The sequence below is a fragment of the Poecilia formosa genome, unplaced genomic scaffold, assembly GCF_000485575.1.
Source record: "Poecilia formosa unplaced genomic scaffold, Poecilia_formosa-5.1.2 Scaffold2, whole genome shotgun sequence".
In the NCBI taxonomy this organism is placed as follows: domain Eukaryota; kingdom Metazoa; phylum Chordata; class Actinopteri; order Cyprinodontiformes; family Poeciliidae; genus Poecilia; species Poecilia formosa.
The window spans coordinates 4,047,997-4,072,406 of record NW_006799941.1 but is presented as its reverse complement, the minus strand read 5'-3'; the positions used below and the strand labels follow the sequence as shown (position 1 = coordinate 4,072,406).

Genomic DNA, 24,410 nt, shown 5'->3' with positions numbered 1-24,410 from the left:
ATGTATGTGTGTGTGTGTGTGTCTGTTTTCTTCCAAATAGTATAAAATATGACACGAAAACGTAATTCTTCTAATCCATACACAAAAGACTGTAAATTAATTTCACACAGGATTTTACAGACAGAGGAACTTACTAAACCTAAAGCAACTCCATCATTGTTGTTTTCCTAACATGTTATGAATTTCCCCCTATGGGTTCACACAAGTTGCATCAGACTCAACTTCCTGACAACGCAGCAAAGGGAAACATGATGATGTCAGCCCTGACTAGTCCTGCTTAACTCCTCTGATCCCTCTGCGTAGGAGAGCTGAAGGGAGGAGGAAGGGAGGCTGGCAGGGAGGATGAGGAAGAAGGGAGGGGGAATAACTTGCAGCTGTGCAACGACTGCGACCAACAGCATTGCATTCCTCAGGCTGGTGTTCATGTAAAAATAGCCTCTGCCCCCCCCCACACACACTCAACTTCAGACTCCCACAACGAGACAAAGCTAGCCCTTGTTTCAAGCCACATCCTATTAGGTCAGCTGCCCGACAAACTACACACCTACAGTCATGTTGCAGTCATGCTGCACATCTGGCCTCTGGCAAGTAGACGACCAGCAGCCTAATTTGGCCTGGTGTTGAGGCACAAATTCCTGCTAGTCACACTATGCAACATTTACTGAGCAGTCGTTACAGATGAGAGTTCAGAAGAGTTAAATCCATGTATCTGTACTTAGAAAAGCACCAAAAATGGCTTTTTCTAACAGATATCCATTTCTGTTGTCCTGTAGATTCAGTTGATTTTTGAAATGGAAGATAACATAAAAAAAGAGGAAGAAATGTTCAGCAGAAAAGTACAAGATTATGCCTCTTTATGCATACCTTTAATCTGATCTGAAGTGCATGCAGGTAGCAAATGCTGCTACCTTTTAGAACTAAAAACCCACAGATGTTTCAGTGTTTGGCTTCCCAATGAATTGAAAATTAGAAATCCACCCCTAAATTGTCATTTCTGCTCAAAATTTAACCTCTTAATTTATTTATTTAAAAAGAAATTTGCAGCACATAAATCAATGTCAAGTGGGAGATCAATAGTAATACTCCTAGATGGAGAATTAACATGTTGTTCCTAATGAGTCAGTAAATTAGTGAGTCAGCGGAAACTGGCATTTTGCAATGTACCTGTGTTAAGGAAGATGCAATAAAGTTGTGCCTCCACATGCCTGCATAAGGAGTGCCAACAACATAAACAGGGGCCTCCGCAAGACAAGACGATGTATGTTTACTGTAAACTTAATCTGTTTCTCATCAAGACAGAATCGGACACCCCAGTGCGGGCGTGTGACTAAAAGATAGAGATACTGATTAAAACCATCAGGTTTCATGAGTCACTTAGAATTGTGAAATTTGCCAAAAACCAGAGAGTCCAGATGACAATGAATGGTGGGTGTTGGGCTGGAAACTTGAGAACCAAATCTGCGTCACAAGAACATAACATGTGGGCTGATTTCAAGAAGAATGCACCAGTGGGCCTGGAATTGTAATAACGAAAAAGAAAGCAAACCCTACTGGAATTTTAGTGTTTTGTGCTCTACAAACTTTTTTTTATTACTAAAAATTAGATAAAAGAATAAAGTTTCTGAGTGCTGAAACCAGAAAATAGAGGAAGCAGAACTCCACCCAGAACCAGGAAACTTGCTTGGCAAGAATCAGGCCTGCTGGGGTTCCCTGGAGCTAACATATGATAATTAAAGGTAGAAACAGAACAGGCTGTGCAAATTCTCACCATGTCAACAACTTTTTAAATTATGAATTCGCCTCTATTTGATGAGAACAGAAGACATAAATGAAACAACGCGAGAGTTAACCACCCGACCCGGCCTGCTCTCACTTCTCCTTTCCAAAAACTTTCATGAAGCATTGTTCTGTTTTACTTTTCTCTTCGTCTCACCTTCTTAACGTCATTAGTAACGGTGGGTTTTCGGGGTTTGGGGAAGAAGGACGTCCGAGCGGTGAAGTACTGCTCGAATTCGGAGTCCGAGTCCTCCTCGCTGCAGTAGCCGCTGCTGGTGGAGCTGCCCCAGGTCATCTCGAAGGAGGGAGTCTTGTCCGAGCTGCTCGCCTCGCTTGCCATGGTTCTTATCGCTAATAATAATAATAATAATCAACTCACTTTTCAAAACTAAACTTTAAACGACCTTCTGAGTGTTTTACCGACACAAAACTGGCGAAAGAGGTTGTTAGCCGATGCTAAGTAACGGTCACTGTTGAAGACTTCCAACGGTTATCTCGCGCACGACAAAACGTCTGTATGAACGCCCAACAACAAACCGCGCAGTCTCACCCAGTTTTTCTCCTCCCTCTTCCTCTCTGTAGCTCTCAACTACCGGCCACGTTTCCAGTGTGTGTGAAACAGGATGTGTGGAGCTCTCGGCCCCGCCTGCCGCGCTTCCGTGCCCCCGCCGAGGCCCCACCCAGGCCGTTGGTTTCCAGTTTAGAAATACACAAAACGCCGGATTGGACGGAAATGCCGGAGAGCCCACCATGCGTCCCCCCACCCGCAAATAATGAAACTGGTTTGGTTTTAACCAGAGGTGGGTAGAGTAGCCTACTTCTGCACAGTTTTATTGAAGTAAGAGTAAAAACTAGTCGTCCAAGAAGAAGAAAACGTATCTGGTAAAAAGGCTTTAATTACTGATTAAATGATCACATCAATCATTTAATGCTTAAAAATTACACAATCAGACGGACCAAAATATAAAGATATGTAGAAATTTAGGTGTTTTAAAGATCAGAAAGAAAATTATTTATATAAATACCACAATTACTAAAAAAAAAAAAATCATGTAAAAGAAACACTTTTCCCAAATAATTTTTTGAAACTTCAACAAAAACTGCAGATTAACTGGTGATTTTTATTTTGTTAAAAACAAGCTTGTTCTTCAATCAGTGAAGCTACTCACCTTGGGTAGAGTACCCAGAAATTTTACTCAAGTTAGAGTAGTGATATATAATAATAAAAATTACTCATGTAAAAATACAAAGTACAGCATAGTGACAATACTCCTAAAAGTTTTTTTTTCCCCAAATGGTTAAGTAAATGTAACTGAGTAATTACAACCCAACTCTGGTCTTAACAGAGTTGGGTTATAATTTAAATAAAATATTTCATAATCAGGAATACTTTATCTCTGATCATAAAGATGAATACTTTATGATTAGATGGTATATGGTCTCATATTACACAATTTTCTTCAAAGATGCTGATGGCTGTGGACGAGAAAGGTTTCCTGTAGCGGACTGTATTACAGGGATTCTAATGAAGCCTCTGACTGAAAAACACGGTTGAATAATATAAGACTATTAGTCTTATATAGGGGATGCTCAGGGTTGTCCATAACATTGCACAATAATCTCCTTAGGTTCTAGAGCAATCCCCAGAACAAAACCAGGCTGCTTTATTAGATCGTTAATCCTTTTTAAGTCCCTGGTTCTCATGGTGCAGTGCACTCTCCACTTCAAACTTATAGAATACATGAAACATTTTGGTGAAACCTTAAGGATCTAAACCTCCTCAAGAAGCTCTGTCCCTTATAATCTAAATCTCATTTGTTTAAAGTAATTAAGATCAAAAAGTGAGGGTGACATATTTTACTGAGTCATTGAGTGACATTAGGCACAGGTTTTGAAAACCAAATGTAGAATTACTCAGAAAAAAATTATTTTGCATAAGGCCAATTTCAAATATATAATAGAAATATTATGTTACGGCCTTGAAGGTAGTCCAGATGTCAATGACTAACACCCTCCATAAGGACTGCTAGAGAAGGTGTGCTGTCTGAGAATATTCTAGGGTAAGGCTTAGAGGAAGGAAAAACTGCATACAAGCAAACGGAGATAAATAAAGCTTCAAAATGATTGTGAAGGAAAGCCCACTCATGAGTTTTGTTACAGCTGTTGTATTTCTTGTGTTAATATAACTGAGGACAGGACTGTGCTTGTGTAAGCTTTATGGAAATGTACAAGAACGGTAAAGACTTTACTTCCTTACCTAATTAGGCAGTATTCAAATTAGCCGTTAGCTAACAAAAATTTGTTATAAAATATGGTTACCACAAAAAAGAAACACCCTGAATATCACTCTTTGTGAAATCCTTTTAAAAAGAAATCAATAAATCAACTGTTTGATTATAAGTGTATTTCATATATGCAGTTAAAAGCAAAAACGATTGGCTTTTATAGCCTTTTATATTAAATAAGTTATTTTGACCAAATTTTATAGACAAAATCACATCCAAATAACTGAAAGTTCATATGACAAATACTAATTTTCCTCCTATGTCTTAAGAAGTAGTTGTCTATTTTTTAAATTAGCCAACTACTTCAGATTTAGTTTAACTTACCATAATTTTCCCTCTGTACTAATGTGAGTTTGAGCTAAAGCCAGAGGTTGAACATCCCACATGGAGGAGGAAGGATCCCCCTCCTCCTCCTCCTCTTCCTCTCCCACCTCCTGAATGTCATGTGATGATGGGGGTTACCATGGCCACAGCCTGGACAGCATGTGAGCTTTCTAGACCAAATTTTTAAAAAAATGCACTCCGCCATTAATTCACACCCGGGCTGTTGTCACATGGTTATTATCTTCAATGCAAATTTAAAAAGAATGAAAAACAAATCTGTTTGAAAAGAAACAGTGGGAGTCAATGAATGTTTGATTTAAAACCTGAGTTTTAAAAAGCTCTTGTTGCTAGAGCCGAAGATGCAAATTCAGAGCTTTGCATCTATTAGTGGAGAAGTGTCGTCAAGAAAACAAGTACCAAGTTTGGACTGTTTGAAGAGGGAAGTAAGACCAACAAAGTTCCCGTTTAAGTTTCAGCTGTAAGTCTGGTCAAGTTGCAGTTCCTGCTCAGAAAATCAGGGAAACCTAATTTAGATTTATTATTTTAAATGAGTGCAACTTTGGTCAGGATGTATAACTTTTTGTATACGGTTATCACTAAATTGGTATCTAGTAACCTCTAACATTAAATACACGACTGGCCAGAAAGCCAACTCCAAAAGGCTTTTCTGATCTTTTGCCTCAATGTCTACAATGTGAAACGAGTGAAACAAACTAAATTAAACATGTTCTTCTGTCTTTACGGCAAACTGTTTAAAACGTAATATCACCAGATGGACTCTCAGAAGAAGTTCATTTCCAGCACCTACTTCAAATTTCACATCCTCATAAAATTAATAGAATAACAGAAAAGGTAATCTGAAAGTACCCTTCCTTTAAACTAAAACTCACTTTACTTTCAACCAAAACACCCTTAAAGCTGCAGTATTTTATTTAACTTTTATAAAAATGTGTTTTTATTTGTTGAAACTGTCACTATACTGTGACAGTATAACATGAGACAGATGACCTGTGAAAAGATCAATCTTCTCCACCTCCTCATTTTGTCCTTTTGGTTTTGTCCTTTTCATGAGAAGCCAGAGAAAACTGAGTTGGGGTTTTCCCAGCAGCATTAAATATAAAGTAGAGCAGTGCTCTCCCTCCCCCACCTGTTTCTGAGCTCTGCTGCTCAGCTCACTGAAGAGGTGTTACTACATTTTGCTTTCCTGAATAATCAATGTTACTTTGATAGCAGCAGGAATAATAAAAAATGTGTTAGCATGCGGATATGTGAATGACTGACAAAACTGAATAAAAACAATATATAAACAGAAGTACGAACATATTTAATTTCCTCTTAACATAAGTGGTCTTGGTCTTATCAAAAAGTCTATGTAATCTGAAGTACTAATACTACTACTATCAATAGTATTAATAATATTACTATTATTATTTTTAATATTTTGAAGCATGTTTCAGATTTTTTTTATCACAGTTTGTGGTTTGTATTCTTCAACATGGTACTCTTTTTATGATCTGAAGCACTTTGAACTGCCTTGTTGCTGAAATGTGCCATACAAATTAACTTGATTGACTGATCGATTGATTGATAATGTCCCCTCTACACCAGTTTGTGTCAGAACTGAGCAGAACCAATAGCACTAAAGGTATTCCAGGTTGGAAGGTTTTTCTTGCATTTATCTGTATAATTTTTTTCAGCAGCTGAGAAGGTGGTTGTGTATTTCTGTTTAAAACTGAAGCGAGGAAAAGGAAATGTAGAAAGAAGCATTGTTTAGAAACACATCATCTGACTTCCTAGTATAAATTAGAGCTATGTTGCACCCAGAAATCTTCCACAATCTTCCTTGACACAAGGCAGACCTCACCTATGCAACTTATAGATTACGTAAGTCAGTAAGCGTGGCCTGTCAGTGTTTTTATTTTTATTTAGTTTATTTACAGATTATTTAGTACTGTGAAAGAGCATATAAACAATACTTTTCATCCAACTACTTTTCTTACCTTTCTTTTACTAGTGTATGTGGTTCTGAACCTGGAAACAAATGGGTTAAAACCTATGAGTTTATTTCTGTAAAGATATCTGCAGCTAATTTTGTGTTTTCTAAGAGCGAAAAAAAAAAGCTGTTGGGCAAAACATAAGACAGAAAAAAAGATGATGTAATGGTGGAAAACGCACTCAGCAGGAAAAGACAAACTGTTTCCACACATTGCAGGTAATTTCTAAAACACTCTTCAAGCAAACAAAGAATTAGAACTGATTGCCACATAAAAAGTTTAATGTGCTCAGATTTTTCCCCACAGATTTGGGTTCTCATTTAAAACCACTGACCCAGATTTTTGCACAAGGTAATTTTTTGGTAACAAATTTCCCATTTGAAACATCTGACTTCTCTTGTCAGAGCTGCTGCTGTTAATTGCAAACCATCTTGAGATGCAGCTTTCAAGCAAAACGGTGTGTTGATATAAATAAACTTACCGACCTTTGGTTAAATAAGGAAACCAATATTTTTTATTGCACTAAAGAAATGGTTCCTGTTTTTGGCTGTAAAGCAGGTCTATTTAAAGCAATCCAGCCCTGCCATATGAGAGGCTTATAGAGAAGTCCTGATATGATGTCCATAAATAAGAAGAAACAGTGCCTACTAGAGTCCTGCCTGTGGGCAGTGCTCACTTCCACAAACAAAGCTAAGAAAGACATTGCAGTGAAACACGAGAGGGCTCACCACATTCGTGTCGGTCTCGATTGTGTGCTCCACGACAGCGGTGAGGTCCGCCGTAGAGCCTCGCTCCCAGCTGCAGTCCAGCCGAATCAGCGCACGGCAGCGATAGTGGCACGTGAATCTGCAATCTGCACATTCACAAAGTTTAATAAGTTCAGGACACACACACCTAAGAATACAAAAACTATCAAGAAAAATCTCAGGTTATGCTTGCAATTTGGTGAGCCATGAGTGTTGTTATTACTCTACTTATAAGCAGAGTTTTACATTTACTTGAATAACTCTTTTGAAAAAAAGAATGTTTTAGGAGTAATTTTACTACACTGTACTTGAGTAATTTTATTGTAAAGTACCGCTAGTCTTATTTGAATAAAATTTCTGGATTTTCTACCCACTGTGAGCAATTTCACTGAATGAAGAACAAACATGTTTTAACCAAAAATTCACCAGACAGTGACATACACCTGCAGTTTTTGCTAGTTTCATTTTTTCTTTTTTTACCTACTGTATATGAACTATTGTCATTTTCATCCTTAAAATGCCAAAATGTCCACTTAACTTTATATTTTAGTCCATCTGATTATGTAATTTTTAAATATTAAATGACTGAGAATTTGAAAAGATACTCAGTACCGGGGTAGACTTTTTATGAAATACTTTTTTACTCTTGCTTGAGTAATTTCTTGGATGGCTATGTTTTATTTTTACTTTAGTAAAAATATGTTGAAAAGTGTTAAGTACAATTTTTGGGTACTTTGCTCACCTCTAACTATAGCAAGAGAGAAAATAAAGTTGGTGGTCAACATCGGTCCAGCAGCTTCTGAATTACAGTCACAAACGGCCACAGAAAAAATAAAAACGAGGACGAGATGTCAGTTACTGGTTGCTACGGTAACCACCAACTGTCAAGAGCAGCGTAACACAACTTGAATGTCATGAGAAATTAACTTTTTGACAAAAAAAAAAAAAGTAAAGTATGTCCCCCTTAGCCACACTTTGGACACTCCTGGTTTAAATAATCACGTCATAAAATCTAGTTAACGCTTTCTTGGATGGCTACTTTTTAGTTTTACTTGAGTAAAGATATGTTGAAGTAGTGCTACTGTTACTTGAGTACTCATAAATGGACAAATAGGAATCACTTATCTCAGAAGTGTTACTGTAGTTGTTAGAAATGAATAAAGGGAGGTTATATTTAGACGAAAGATAAAAGGTTATGGTTGGACACGTTAGATTAAGCACAAACCACAGCTGCTTTCTTCTGTTCAGGCGCTTTCAGACGCCGGAAGGAAAGTTCTGCGAAGCTCAGTGAGCAATAAAGGAAATAGGTTTGCTGTTTTGATTATGACCAGAGCAACAAACCACCTACGGTGTGCTAGAAACAGCCTACTTTAAACCACTATTCAAACCAAAACATGCACAAAGGTTAGTGTTAGCATGTTTCTGTAAGGAACGCTCATCCTTGCTCTCTTTGTTGTTTCTGAACACTAGAAATACAAGTAACGATTATTTTAGTAATCGATTATTCTGTAGATTAATCAATCATTGTGACGATTAATCAATTATTCGTATAAAAATGGTCACATTCTACAGATTTCTCTTTAATCCACATAAGTGTATTTTATGAGATATGATAAAACCTAAAAAATTACAAATAATTATTTTTTTTAAATAAAAAAATACATATTTTATTGACTGAAATGCAGTAACATAGCATCCTTTAGCGTAGCAAAGGATCATCTGCAGGTAAAAAACTCAACCTTTCATCTTAACTTAACATCAGCACAGTGTAAGGCTAATCTGCTGATTATTATTATTTTTGATTAACCGATTAATATTTGAATAGCAAAAGCTACGTAGTAGGATTTTTTTTTATGTATATAATTCGACCCTGGTGAAGTAAAAACTATGCCACTTAAGGAAATAGAACATATTTACAGACAAAGTTTTCTTTACCTTAAATGTTTGGCTTAGTTAAATACTGAATATGTTTTCCTTTCAGCAATTGACCTTTTCGAGTTGGTATGCTCTAGTAAACAATTACTAATTATGATTATTAAATTAGTTGAGAATTATTTCAATAATTGATTCATTACGATTAATGCAATCAGCCCTATTGAACACATGAGGTAGTAATATATGCATCACAACTTAAAACTAAATCTGTCTTCCTGTCAACTCTGACCACCCTCCCTGACCTTGCAACACAGCATAATCCTGCCACCACCATGTTTTACAGTAGGGAAGGTGATTTTAGGGCTGGGGTGCTCAAGTTCAGTCCTCGAGAGCCAACATCCTGCAACTTTCAGATGCATCCTTACTCCAACACAGCTGTATCAAATGAATGGCTCGTTTCCAGGCCTGTTCAGAGCCGAATGGCTGCTGGTGAGGGAATTCAGCCATTTGATCCCAGTCTGTTGGAGTAAGGATGCATCTGAAAGTTGCAGGATGGTCGCTCTCGAGGACTGGACTTGAGCACCCCTGGTTTAGGGGAATGTGCTGTTAGTATTCCTGTCACACATTGTGTTTTGTACAGATGTAAAAGCATGCCATCTTGTTGACATGACATAAAACAACAAAGATAACAAGTGTTGAGAGTCTGAGGCCGTTTAAAGCTAAATCTGCAGAATTAATGGCATTTTCCTCAGTTTAAGTTATTGAGGAAAATGCCAGTAACTTTTATTGTAAACCTTACAGTGTTTACAATAAAAACACTGTAAGGTTTTTATTCTTGTTCTGAGTTTTTATTTTGTGTACCGAGGGCTGGACAATAAATCAGTAACAATATACATTGTGATAAACATGTGATACGCTTGATAGAGTTTTCAATAATTTCACTGAACTCTGATCCAGAACAGCTTTCTGGGAGATGTTAGGCAGAGAAAAGGCTTTGGCTGCTCAACCTCTCATTGTGAGCTAAGCAGAGTGGGTGGCATTAACTAACTCGCTCATTCTTTGGTTACCTAGCAACTCACTCACTCACTCTTTGGTTACCTAGCAACAATCTAGTGAGTAAGTTGCGTAGCAGCAGTTTAAGGTTTCACTATTAGGTCTCATAACTGCTTAAAAATAAAAAACAACAGTGTGGAGTGAAAACTGTGGATAAAACAGGAAAATCCACACCACCAGTTTGGAAGTATTCCAGATATTTAAAACCAAAAAACTAATCAAAAATTATCGATAGATCAATATGAAATGCTTTTATCGTGATAGGTTTTTCAGACATATTGTCCAGCCCTACATATAGCACAACATTTTTAGCAGACCTAAAAAGTCATAACAAAAAAACATATTTCATACAAACTGTCTGAAAAATATCTCGTTGCTCTCCCTGACCATGCAGATGCACCAAAACTTTAAACGGACTCACTGACACACCGCAGGCTCTGCTTGTAAAGGCCCCAGATGAAGTCGCCGCACAGGTCGCACCATGTTGGCTGAGCGTGGCTGCAGGGCTGAAAGTTGTGTCCCTCTCCTTTCTCCTCCACAAACTGGGGATCCTGGGAGCTGCTCAGGACCCGGATGATGCCCACGCGGCTCAGCAGGTCCGGCACCTTTCCCGGGCTGATCCTCAAGGCGTTGGTCCGCTCCAGGCGTGGGGGTGAGCACGGCGAACGCGGGCCTGCCAGTTCTATCTGCTCTCTGCTGGAGTTCAGGTCCCGCAGCTCGATGAACTCCCCCCAAGACATGGTGGCTGTCAGAGGTGAGCTTCCAACGTCATCACTGACGGAAGAAAAGGTACAAGGAACATGAAGCAAACTGTATCAACCTTCCAGACAACCTTCTGGTTCTGGGATGCTCTGCATCAGAACCAGAACCAAACAAGGAGAAGCAGCATTCAGCTTCTATGCACCACCACAAATCTGGAACAATCTTCCAGAAAACCACAAAACAGCTGAAACATCTTTAAATCTAGACTAACAACCCACCTGTTGAGAGTTGCTTTTGAAACAATGCCAACTTTGAACTGATTTGTTGGTGAAGTGCACAATACAAATAAAATTAAAAAGAGGAAACATGAAAAAAGGTCATATCATCACCTTCCTAAAATAATGGCTTACGTCATTTTTTGCCAAAGGTGATTTTTTTTTTTTTGCCTAAGACATATTTTAGAAATAAAGAGGTAGTGACACAATCTTCAATAACTCTTTGAAAAATTTAAATTAATGAGTTACAACAACATTTTATTTCCCTTTGGGATTCATAAAGTATTTCTGAATTTGAATACTTTTGGTAAAAAATGACTAAGGCCATCATTTTAGGAAGGTGACCAGAGGTGAACCAATTTCCAATAAATAAACAGCACCAATAAATTAACACCAATTTCCTTAATTTTGGGAGATCAGTAATAGGCCGATTCTTAAATGTGACACTGATCTTATCCACCGATCTTATCTACCTCAGCAAAGGCATAAAAACCAACCGCTGTCCTCTCCTGACTGACAGACCAACCCACCAGGTCATGTCTGCACATTTGCAGTTAACAGCCACCCTCCTGTGGCCAACTCACCGACTTTATTGCTATATTTAGCAACATTTCAGACAAAAACAAAAATAGCACTGACCAAAAACAGAATCGGCAGGTCAAGTTGTTAAAGATCAGTAATCAGTAATCAGCAATCAGCCAGAAAGCTGCAATCGGTGGAGCCATAAAGGTGACGATATGGATATTCCTGACTAACGCGGCACTTTTTCATTTTATTACAAACTAAAAGCCACTAAAAATAAAAATACATATGATTAAATGTGTACAATCAGTGAATGAACCTCTGTCTTTTATCAGACATCCGATTGTTTCATATAGGGGTGGATGGGCAACATGGACTTAGAATTATATCGCAATATTTTGGGATAATATTGTGATAACGATAAAACTTATGATTAAAAAACTATTTATGACAGCATTCATAGGATCGACAAAATAAATAATGTTCTTGAAAAACATTCCCATTTGAAACAGGCTTCTTCAGGATTGTGATTTGAATTGCTTATCGGTATTTGATCATGTTTTCAAATTTATTTTTTGCTGTGCAACAGACAGAAAATAATACAGGTAACACTTACAATTACACTATTAGTTTTGTTCCTTATTTAACACTATTAATAGAAATTTATCAAGATGTGATCAGAAATGTTTACCGTAAATGATGAATATCCACCCAGTCTGATATTAAACAGCCAGTGAGATCAGAAAAGCCACTCAGGACGAAGTTCTGCTTTAAGCCACGACAGAAAACCAGAGTATGAACGCTCCCTGTGGAAACTGTGATGATATTCTTAAAGGTGATGTTCACATTCTGAAACTTTCACAAATAAGATGACGTGAATCACAAACCAAAAACATTTCCTATTTATTATGTTAATGGAAAAACTGATCAGCTGTTCTACAAGGACCTGAATAACACGTTCATTTTATCTTTATAATATTGCCGAAATTTTGTCAAATCATAAAGGGAAGAAATTATTACATTTATTTTTGGTTCTTTATTTGATAAAGCCACAACAACATGACTGTAGCACATGTGGAGGAAGTGAAGTGTTTACATAATGTTTGGCACATAAATAGAGATGTGAAAAAGAAAGAAAAAGAAAGGAAGAAACAAAGAAAGAAAGAAATATGTTTAACTCATATTTATTCATCACAATTCCACAAAATACACTGACTCACATTTCAAAGAAACAAAGACACACAAAATGTTTTAATGCCTTTAACAAAGGTTTATTTAACCTAAATTCTCTCATTTTAATTGTTGAGAGACAGAAATAGGTAGTATTGATCAAATAATCTCGACTAATTACAAAATCATTGGGGCAAAATAACTGAACCCGTCCTCAGTGAGGTTTGCTTGTCCCAGTTCCAGTTTCTATTTTCCATAAGGAAAATCAACACACCAAGCTGTTCTCCCGTTTTGCCAGTTTTGAAGAGGGATGGTCAGATTTTATTCATTGTGAAAATAATGCAAGAAAATAGTTTGGTTACATTTATTAATTGTACAGGTAGCAATAACAAAAGCAAAGCATTTTCTTATAAACAAATATTTAAATCTTAGTTCCCCAAATAAATGTAGTCTACTCAGTTTAAGGGGGATTTATTTTCTTTCTTTCTCTCTTTCTTCCTTTCTTTCTGTCTTTCTTTCTTTCTTTTTTACGGGAAAAACAAGTTTCTTCAAGAAACAATGAATTAATTATGACGATTTTATGCTGTTTCTAAAGTCTGGTGGATACGCTGTTCTCGTTTTTTTTCAACCCATATTTCTTACGTATTAAAAAAGTTCATAAGGAAAAACAGATGCAGTTACGTGTCACTTCTATAACCTGCTAAACATTACTGTAAACAACACGCTTTCCATAAATGAAAATACAAGAATGCTGCTTTGATGAGAGACTTTAGTAAGAGCAGTTCTTCAAGAACAAATCTGTAACTATTCAGGTTTAAATATGAGACTTGGTAAAACTGTAGGAGGTAACTTACCAGAACAGAGGAGAAAACCACGCCGTGTTTGCCGCTTTGTCTCAAAACTCCTTCCATCCGAGGAGAGAAAAAACTTTCCGCAGAAAAATGTCGGACTGTTTCCAAGTGGCGGAGGTGTTGCTGCCCCGGCTACATCTCTGGAAACCAGCCGACCATCAGCGACCATCGCCGGCTAACGGGACCGCGAGGCTCGGAGGAGGGACGGTGACAGCGGGGCTCAGCCTCGGCAGAACATCACTGAGAGTCGGTCTGAGCCGCCGAAGGAGGAAGCGGGTGAAAAAACGGAGAGTGAAAGATGAGACTGTGCTGCGATGACATCCGGAATGTCTTCATGTAGGGGGGTTGCTGGCTGCTGCGTCTGGAGAACAGCAGCTGAGTGGGCGGACAAAGTCCCCGACCCCTCAAACCCACGGTCTCTGGAGGGACGGATCGAGGTTTCGCTTGCGCCGGCAGCAGAAAAAGCTTGAAAGCCACAAGCAAAAAAATGCAAATGAAGTTTATCTGCGATCAGTTCGACAGTCTTACACATTTGCCTACGTTTAGATATGAAACCCCCTGCGAAAAAAGAAACATTTCAGCAACCAAAGAGGGTAAATTCTAACAAAGAGTATTATTCTACTAGGTGGGTAGAGTCAGAAGTTCTCACATTCTCCAACAGATGTATGAAAAATTAGTAACACTGTATTTGACGGGGTTTGCATATGACTGACATGACACCAACATAAACATGACATAAAGAAGTCTTTATAAATGTTTATGACTGTTGTCATGAAGTGTCATTCTGTAAATAATTACATTTTTTGTGCAAAGTTGCTCTAAATGTTGCATTGAAAGTTCATTAAAAGTGCCCACTTTGCATTAAAGTGTCATTATATAAAAAATAAGGCAAAGTGGGCACTTTTAATGGGGTTTTAATGCCACTTTGCATTAAAAATGTCATTATTTGCTGAATGACACTTCATGACAACAGCCATAGACGTTCATAAAGACTCCTTCATGTTCATAACAGGTGTTATGTCATGTTTGTGCTACTGCCACGTCGGTCTTAGGCACACCCCGTCAAATAAAGTGTTACCAAAAAGCTATCTGGTAAAAGTACAGGTTGAACTGTTTTACCAAGGAAAAAGTAAAAAAGTACAAGTTTTGAAATGTACTTACTAAAAGTAACCGGAACCAGAACAAACTTCAGATCCAGAGAAACCCATTAGTTTATAAGTTACCTTTTTGTCTTTCCTTTTATTTTGTTTGTATTTCCTTCTGATTCATGTAAAGCACCTTGAACCGCCTTGCTGCTGAAAATGTGCGATAAGTAAACTTACCTTACCTAAAAGTATAAAGTAATTTTCACCTTCAAGAATACAAAATGACTTTTAATCAGTCTGAAATACTTAAAAAGTCCTAGTCATACCAAAAACATTATTTTTTTCTCTTTTGCTGACAACATGCACTGTGTTGGTCGAGAAATCTAAAAAAAATACTGATACGGTTTTTCTTCCAACCAACCAATGGAAGGATTTTTTAAAAAATAAGGTTACAGATGGGGAAAGTCTTGTGTCTCTGAATGTGCTCCTCCGTTGTTTGGGATGTTACTCAGGTTAAAGTCTCCATGCATGCTGTTTTCCTCATGCAATATAATGCACTTGTGCAAGCGGCAGATTTTTTTTTTCATCACGGAAGAAACAAGGCATATGTGAAAATATAAGGAGTAGAAAGTGTTTATTTCTCTTAAAATACAGGGAGTAAAGGTAAAAAGTCATCAGAAAGATAAATAAGTAAAGCACAGAAAATCTAGTGAAGTACTTTTACTGCTTCATCTCGTCCTAATCCCTGCTGGCTCATTTTATTCTCTTTTTCTCCAGAAAAGAGGAACTGAGACAATGTTGACTGTAACTGTCCCGGGATGCAGAGCCGCTGTTGACAGAAAATTGGTGGTGGTTTCGCTGAAGGCTGAGCGTCTCTGTTTCTGTGGAGATCACAGCTGAAGTTGGTAATGATCTACACAGCTCTGGATGTTAAACCTTGAAGATAAAGTTAAACATTGGGGACAACTTTATTTTCACTCGAATGATGAATTTGATTTCACGTCTGAAAATCCTGGAGCCTTAAAAAACATTTCAACATCTGTCCATCCTGTCTTCTCCTCCCTGATTGAACCCTGACCTCCACCGATCTGCTGCTGCTGATCAGATTGGAAACGGCCATTAAGGTGAGCCAGCAAGTCTTGGCTCCTAAAGGAAGTTTAGAAAGTTTTCTGAAGTATTTCACAAAAGCATCACTTTCACCCTCGTTTGAGCAAGAGAGTTAAGAAATAAAAACTGAACGAAATGAACAAGTTAAAACTTTATTGCATCATGTTTAAAACCAAACTACTAAATTCTACAATAATAATCTCTACAGATATGTGAGGGATTCCTGTTAGAAAAATATGAGTTTACCTAAAATGTTGGGATTCAGTGTCACACAAATAAAAGCGGCTTTGTTTCCTAGCTTTAAATGTTAGTCAGTTGAATTATCCGAGCTGTTTGTCTTCCTGGACCTTCTGCATGGTCTCAGTCATGAGCTGACAGGCCTGCTTGTGTTTAGGCCAGTGCTTCACCTGACACTGTCTGTAGGAAACAAACACAACACAGGGTAAAACTTAGCAGGCAGAAAATCACACAAACTTTTAATTACAAATAAAAACAAAAAGAGTGACATGCATTTGTATTCAACTCCCCTGAGATAAACTAAATGAAACACAATTGGGGCCCCATTTGAACAGTTTTAATTAGGGGTATCAGAGTAAAGGAGGTTGACATTTTTCAGGACTTTATTTCTGAAAGAAATTTGAAACACATATATAATTTGCCTAACATGTAATTATTATGAATTACTGCAAAGCTTGTCGCAATAAATCAGTTAATGATAAATTAAAACAAGCTCAATAATTTCAACATGTATGATTTATCATTTTTCTCTTTTCTGTCTTTCTACCAAAAATTGGATGAGAAAAGTCTTCAGTCTGGTGCTTTGGTCTCAACTAGCCTTTATTTTCAAGGACAGTCTAGTTTACAGAGACTTCATTGCTGTTTCTGTTTTATTTATTTGGGATATTTAAAATGTCTTCCAGTTCTAGTGTTAAATGTTCATTAGAAATTCAATTATTACTATTATTATTATTATTATTATTCCATTACCATTATACAACTTTAAAATGGTCTCAAAACAACAATATTATCATTTATCATAAAAACTTCTGGAACAATTTATCATCCAGCAAAATTTGTTATTGTGTCATGACTAATTGCAAGAATTAAAAGCTCAGTAAAATGCAACTTTTTGTGGTGTTTTTACACAAAATGTGTGTGAATATTCTTGCCAGGCAGTCTGCGTGTGGGCTGTGTCTCACCTGCTGCAGTACCACTCTCCTTGGCATCCAGAGCATCTCTTTGGAGCCTCCTTCCCGCAGCATCCACACTTTGGTTTCTCTGGGAGCAAACGCTCCATCACATCCAGACTGTAAGTCTGCGCCAACCTTGGTGAAACATTTTGAAAGCAGCGGCTCATGAGCTGTTCCTGTGCGCACCTTGACCTCACAGTGTCTTCAGCGTTACCTCTGGGCCTGTTGCTGCAAGTCGCTGTCAGACGGGCTGAATGATTCTTTAACCTGATATTTAGCTATTCCTTTCCACTTCCCAGAATTCTCTCTGATAATCTGGTTCCACATTTCTGGGACCTAAACGTAAATAAAACCCAGAGGGTGAGCGTGCAGCAGCAGGGATGATGAGTGCATGTCTGTGTCAGTGACTACCTGCTCCAGAACCAGGTCTTTCTTTGGTGGGGCTGGGTCTGTCACAGCCAAATGGGCCAGGAAACGCTGGAGCTCAACCAGGTTCGGTAACTGATCGATCAGCACATCTGTCAGGAAACCCCTGAGCTGTGAACAGCACAGCAGCAGCAGGAGTCAGGAGGAAAAAACATGCTTACAAGAGGATGCTCAAGGCTCTCTGGTTATATAATTACTGCTGCAGGAAGAGAAGCTTATAATAGGAGGAAACTGAGTACTAAACAACCTTCGGTGAACGAATCTGTGCTCTACAAGGGAAGGAGATCAGATAGGATGTAATGAACAACAACCTGGAGCAGTGATACTTCCAAACCATTAACTTTCACCAAACCTGTGAAATTAGACACACAACTCCCTGAGCGTGAAGAAACAGGTAAAAAAGCCAGTGTTTGTTTCAGTGCAGACCTTTAGGAGTTGGTTCTTGTTGAAATTGTTGAAGTCGTATTTTCTTTGGCACTCCTCCTTCAGGATCAAACTGTAAAGCGCCAGCCAGACCTGGCCGTCAAGTTTAGTCATCTTCACATGGTCCTCTGCAGGAATCCTCTGCCATTTGCCGTTCATGTACTTTTCTACTTGGCCTGCAGGGGGCAGCAGAGAGAACACAGAGGCTTTCAAAAGTATTCACAATGTGGCAATAAATAAGTCAATCAAATGGTAAATGAATATAAGCTCAATAATTTTCATTATCAGACGGATAGATTGGTCAATCAGTCTGTAAAGTTTTAGAGGTCTGAAGGTGAGCTGTAGGATTTTATAACTTTTGTACAACAGAGGATAATATCTCTGCTCATCTGAGTTGCAGATGTTGTTATCCACCTCTGTTGCTCCGACTCCAGGGGCAGGACTCGACCAGCCGAACCAGCACACAGGGCATGTTGTGCGTGCAAAGCATACGATTGATGATGCTGATGCTGGGAAGGAAAAAAAAATGACATTTGTATTTTGCACCCCGCTTGTCATCTGTTAGACATTTAAAGTTTTCATTTTACTTTTAAAAATGGAGGTCAAGCACGTAGCTTTAACTCGATTCCTACCTGTCGGTATGATCTGCGATGTAGCTCAGCACAGATATCGCTTTTAGGGAGATGTCAAACTCCAGAGCAGCACTCTGCATCTGCAGCTCCTTGGTTAGGTCAAAATAAAAATCATGCGACTTCTACCTCTGTTTCAAAAGGTGCTGCAGTGAGGAAAGGCTGCAGAATGCAGAGAGAAGCATCTAATTTTACCTCTAGAGAGGATATCTGGTTCTGAAGATCATGAGCAGCAGCAGCAGCAGCATGGGCCTTGGTTGCTTCACTGGCCAGCAGGGTCAGTTTACGATGGCAGTAATCCACCAAGTCAAGGAGAGAATCATCAGCTGCCTCACAGGAATCCTGAACAACCAGACACACAAAAACACCGACTTCCTAAAGGATTCACCCTGCACCAAAACACAGGGGAAGAAGGCGCTCTGGTCAAACTACAATATAGGTCAAAACTGGAAGAAAACCTGTTAGAGGCTGCAAACAAATTAAGGGGTTCACCTTCCAACAGGATATCAACTCTAAAAAGAGCCACAGTGGAAATACCTTAGAATATATTCAGAAGATAGAACGGCCCAGTCAAAGTCAGGACGTAAATCCAATTAAGAATCTGAGGAGAACAGCTGAAAATGTATGTTAACAACTGATAACAATATTCATCTTGAGCTGTTTTATGAAGAACAATGGAGACGGATTATTGCCTCTAGATGTTCAAAGCTGGTTGAAACATTCATTTTAAGAACGTAGTTTCCTAAAATGAAGGTCTGCATGAACAAGATGCTAATAAGATGACAAAGATGGGTCTGTGTTTATGTTCATGTAAAACAGTTATTGGAAAGTAAATAAAGAGTAAAAAAAATATTAATTTCAACAATAGATGATTCAGAGATTGAATACAAAGACCAAATTTTCACATTTTCATTAGCAATAAAAAAATGAAAACCAAACAGATGCAGTTTCTTCCACTTTAACCACGACACACTTTTTTGTGTTGGTTTGTCATACAAAATCTAAATAAAATACATTTTTAGTTCAGAGAATGCAGGTATTATAAATATTTGAGAACTTACGGACCTTATGAAACAATATTGTTTCAAGCAGGTTAATAATTGTAGCTTCATGGTGGATCTAAGAAAGACAAACAGAGAAATAAACAAGCTAGCATGAGAAGCTGATCGTAGATGTTGCACATCTTTAACTTACCACCATGTAAAGATGAAACGTGCTCTTAGGGTTGAAGTCCTGCAGCTGGCATAAGATGGGAAACACTTTCTGCTTCCACACCTCCACAAGGATCATCTCATGGACCAGAACTGGTATCTGCAGAGAGGGATTTATCATGCAGTATCATCGCTGTGCATTCGCTGTGAACATGCAAAGTCACCTTTCCAAAGGACACCAGGAGCTCCTTGACAAACTCTTCGTGCATGGCCGAAGCATTCAGGATGGCCTGCATGTTTAGCTTTTCAATAAACTCGTGCTGTCTGAACCACCTGAGGAAAAGAAATGAGGATGTTTTATAAACAGCTGCAGTATGAGACCCTTTCTTAATCAAATCCATACATAAGGAATCGGTTCCAGCTTTTCACGCCATAATTGTAAAATGTATTCCCAGTGTAGCTGAGCTCTGCCTTGATTCAGCGTTCAGGAATTTCTTCCAGCTTGGCAGCAGCTGGGATGGTTCTTGAAAAGAGCGTTCAAAGAGAAATGAAGTAAATAAAAACCTAGATTAACACAGCAGACTAAAAAAATGAACCACATTAACAAGCTTCGAGCTGCAGATTTTAAACTGCGCCAGAAAGAATCGCTAACCAAAGGGTTTCTCTTACAGATAAATGAGCTTTTTGGGATTTTACAGCTTTGAGGAGGAAGTCTTTTCTTCCAGTTCGTTAGTTATTTGCATAATCTTGAAAAGAACCTGCATGGCTGAAGTGCACGTCAGATAACATGTTTGATTCTTGCAGTCTTCACAATGTAAAAAACAAAAGGCAGAAAAGAATGAATTCAAGGGTGTTTTCTTCAACATATCAGTTTATGTTACTATGAAGGATGTACACATTTCACCTCTGATGACCACAACATATGGAATAATCCTCTACAGCTTCAATCTGATGCAGAAAAACAGCATTTTAATGTTTAGCACAACAACAATGGACATCAATGGGGTGTGTGTGTTCCTGTCTGCTGAAAATAATTAAATGGTTTTTTTGTGTATTTTTCAATCCCCTATCACTGACGTATTTTTATATTAAAAACATGTCCTGCAAAAGTATTTAGTAACATTGAATAGTTTCACATATTGAAGTTACAATCACAATTTATTTAAAAAGAAAAGAAAAACAAAGAAGCTGTAAAACTGTAAAACTACTTTTTATTGTTGATTACAGCCATCTTTTGTAGCAGGTCTTCAGCTTTAGACATCTCGATGCACCGATATGAAAATTTGAGCTTTCAACGTTGCTTCAGTTAAACTCCCAACAATCCTGCAGTGCATCAATGTCACATGACCAATCGCCTTCCCCCGAAGCAAATAGCAACAAGATGGAAATAAATATTGACTGTTAAACGGCTCAATTTTGTCAGACTGATTAAAAAAAACATTTCTGCTCGTTCTTTGCCGAGTATCTCCAGCTCAGTCGGGCTGAAAGAACATCGTCCGTCACAGATTTTGAGTTTAACTGATGCTTGAACTTTGCCAGGACATTTCAGATTTATCCAGACTTAAATTTGAAAATTGATTATACCCACTTAAAATTAACCCTGGCAAATGACTACTTAATTTTTCAGGAATGACCTGTATTAATATTAAAGACAACCAAGGCAAAAAGAATGAGGGAAGGAAACAAAAGCACTTTATCCTGCTGTACTTTATGCACACTAGAGACATTAGTAAAACTTTCATTACAACATTAAGTACAAAAGGTAACAAGCTTAAATTTTAATACAATGGGTGTCGGAATAAGACATTCACAATAAAAAAAATAAACAGCATTTTCAGACATCATTGCTTAGAAAAACACCTCAACATCTACAGAAAGGAGTATAAAAGTGAACATAGACACAGAAACTATAAAAAAATAAATAAATTGCAACCAAAAAAAGATTTGTTGGTTTTGTCTTTGCAACGGACCGATCAGAGGATCCGACCCTTGGATCTTTGACATCTAGTGTAATTTGTCTTAAAGAAATGGAGAGGGCTAGTGGCTAAATAAACTCCAGACTGGTAAAACACTGGTGTGTAATCTGAATGTGGTGTGTGCAAGCAGGCCTCCAGGTCCCCTTGTTTTTGTCCATCCTTCTCTAATTCTGCTGAGATGTTTAGTGTATGCAACTCGTTGGTTCCACTGCGTTTGCTCCCTGTATTCTTTCCCTCATTTCTTTGTTTTTCTATCCTTGGTAGGGGGCACAAACTACCAAACCTAAAAAGAAACAAAGAGAAAACCTCCTACAGCATTTAATCTTCCTAACTGGCTCAGTTTATGGTAAAAAAAAAAAAAAGATATTCCAAAACTTCTGCTCCTCACTGGCGCCTTCCTGTTCCAAGCTGATGTATTGGCTAACTTGTGTTAGTACTTGATGTCAAGTGTTTTTGAAGCAATACAAAGAAATTAAAATTCTAGGAAACCATGAATCACTCCTTTTCTCTGTAGCCAACAATCCTTGTTATTAGGCCTACAGGTGCATTAGTGAAGGCACACTAATAAATCTTTTTGAATACTTTTCCTGGAACGGGTAATTACTGCCATACAAAAATCTACTTTCTTTCACCCCTACGCTGCTGAGCTTCTGCTTCCATCTCAAGGTTTGATACGTCTTAAGTCAAGCCATATCTCTGTCTCGCCTTCAAGTAGTCATCTGAAATGACATACAACAAAAGTTGTCATTACTTTAATCAAATTTATCAAAGCTAATATTCAAATAATGTAGCAATATGAATAGAAGCACTTACACATGACCTGTGTGTTCATCTCCATCCTCTTCATTATTTGTTCACAAATATTGACGCCATTTTGTTTACACCTCTCACAGCCAGAAGAACCAGAATGACCCTTTCCGCATTTCCAAAATGAACATGGAGGTGGAACGCACGGTGGAAACTCTCAGTTGGTAACAGTGACCAGCAAAACATGAAACTACTTGCAGAGAGAGCTACCAAATTCAATCATGACTGGTTCACGCTATTCATGAACACCTACAGGCTTTTGTTTGCCGCAAAACAAGCCTTTTAAGAAGGGGTTGTAAAGGGGAAGCTCCTCAATTAAGCATTATATACCTGGTGAATGATACAGAAAGAAATATAGGAACCAATGACTTACAAAACAAGTAGATCCAACTGAGTTAAAAGCAGAAAAGCTTGGCAAGTTGTCAAGCAGTCCACTGAAAAAATGGCGGAATGGCAGTCTCATTTATATCCCTATTACCGCGAAACGGAAGTGGTGGTGGGGGGGGGAGTCACTCTGGACTGCTTAGGGGAAGTACTACCAAAAAAGTTATGATTATTTTAGGTTGATGTGTCGCAAGGAGACACAATTATTTGAATTTTTTTTCTTTTGTTTGTTTTTATTTGTATTTTTGCTTTAGTTTTGCTTAGTTTACTAGCATCCCGAGCCACACTCCATTCCAGTAGGTGGCGACAATGCACCAAAACGTTACACTCCACCAATTTCCTGCTTGCTAACCACAAATAAACATGAAGGAGAATATTCATGTTTTCTTTAAAGTGCGTCATGGATTTGCTAATCGGATATATATAATCCAACAGATATAAATTCAAAAAAAGTCAGAAGTGCACACTTTTTTAAGAAGACAAAATAAGACAAATAATAATGAACAGCCATAAGACTAAAATATTTAAATGTTGACCAAATGTTTTCTTCCATGGCTAAGTGAACGTTCATTTTTGAACATTGAACATTCGATTTTCAGGGCATAGTCACTGAACGTCATCTGAACCATTCGCTTTCTTTCAACATGGTGTTTCATTCACAAAACAGTCAAAATTTTATTACACACATATGGACTCTATAGGTTACTTCTTGGGGAGGAATGGGGATTTTATGCAACTTTTGTCAAGGAGTGTCAGAATGAAAATGATTTTTAAAAATGTTTTTGTACAACTTTAGAGAACAGTCTAGATATATTTCCTTTCATGTCACAGTTACAATCTTCCTTGCTCTATAAACATGTGTAATGAAGCAAAATGAGTTACTTGTTCAGCAGTTTTTCAGATCTTTATCGTATTCTCCTACTCCTAATGTAAGCTAACTTTATGTTAGCTTACATTAGCTGGTGCTAACGGTAGTTTCTGATCTTACCTCACAGACCCCACTTCTTTGAGGGAAAAGGTTTCCAGACTTTGAATAAACCCCTCAGCTTCAACCGGCAGCACTACCGATGTATCCATTTTAATAGTCTTGATTATCTCGCAAAATGTCGGTAAATATATAATATTTGCAGCTACTTCAGTAAATTTCTTTGAAAGTGACCAGCAACTGGGAAAGAGCTACAGGTAGTTGTCAAGGTAACCGTACACTAAGTACAGTTTGCAGTAGTGGCCACTAAGGGGCGCCAGATTATCATGTAAATCACAAGCTGGAACGTTTGCTGGTGGGTTTTCTCGAATGCTGACGATTTGATTGGCTGGTACGTTGTTAGGCAACGGCGTCTTTAGTTGTATTGCAGCCAATCACAGTCAAGCATTTGATACCCGAGTACAAAAAGGAAGGCGAAGTTCAAATTCCTAGTAGTGAGCTTTCCACATGCACTTACGTAGAAAGTGTTTTCTAAATAGTTCAACCTTCTTAAAACTATTGAGTACGCCTTGATTAGTGTGTTTTTCATTCTAAAGAATGGCGTTGAAAAAAGATTTTTATAGGGAGCTTTTTTCATCGTAAAAACAATATATTTCCTTCATACTTTCCGAATGTTTTAACACTTAACTTTGACTTTTGTCTGCTTCTTTATTTGTTCCCATTTCTTTAGTTTA

At 37.9% G+C, this 24,410-nt stretch overlaps 2 protein-coding genes and 1 long non-coding RNA gene across 6 annotated transcripts in view; all 3 read right to left on the bottom strand.

The window, feature by feature from the left end:
- LOC103136920 (ras association domain-containing protein 1) overlaps positions 1-13,926 on the bottom strand; it is a 16,122-nt gene extending 2,196 nt beyond the window's left edge. Inside the window, exons 1-4 of one of the 3 annotated variants that reach the window (XM_007550388.2) lie at positions 13,577-13,924; positions 10,483-10,827; positions 7,108-7,232; positions 1,934-2,127 (exon numbers count right to left, since the gene is read on the bottom strand). In XM_007550388.2, the coding sequence (XP_007550450.1) occupies positions 1,934-2,127; positions 7,108-7,232; positions 10,483-10,793 (630 nt within the window). In that variant the 5' untranslated portion in view covers positions 10,794-10,827; positions 13,577-13,924. Of the gene's footprint in view, positions 1-1,933; positions 2,128-2,326; positions 2,544-7,107; positions 7,233-10,474; positions 10,828-13,576 lie in introns of those variants that run through there. The other 2 variants (XM_007550402.2, XM_007550412.2) reach the window with 2 other exon arrangements.
- A 1,975-nt stretch (positions 13,927-15,901) lies between these two features.
- Positions 15,902-24,019, bottom strand: zmynd10 (zinc finger, MYND-type containing 10). 2 transcript variants are annotated; one of them, XM_007550368.2, is made up of 12 exons: positions 23,740-24,019; positions 19,809-19,917; positions 19,628-19,744; positions 19,499-19,552; positions 18,629-18,775; positions 18,437-18,525; positions 18,219-18,313; positions 17,808-17,980; positions 17,367-17,492; positions 17,170-17,291; positions 16,965-17,090; positions 15,902-16,182 (listed from the first exon to the last, which is right to left on the bottom strand). In XM_007550368.2, exons 1-12 carry the CDS (start codon positions 23,826-23,828, stop codon positions 16,086-16,088), a joined length of 1,344 nt encoding a protein of 447 aa, XP_007550430.1. In that variant the 5' UTR covers positions 23,829-24,019; the 3' UTR covers positions 15,902-16,085. The 2 variants fall into 2 exon arrangements, with proteins under 2 accessions (XP_007550430.1, XP_007550438.1); XM_007550376.2 differs by lacking the exon at positions 23,740-24,019 and adding an exon at positions 22,741-22,845.
- Positions 21,255-22,745, bottom strand: LOC103136902 (uncharacterized). The gene is made up of 2 exons (XR_476078.2): positions 22,374-22,745; positions 21,255-22,279 (listed from the first exon to the last, which is right to left on the bottom strand). It is a non-coding gene; the product is annotated as an uncharacterized LOC103136902 (long non-coding RNA).
- Positions 24,020-24,410: the final 391 nt, after the last annotated feature.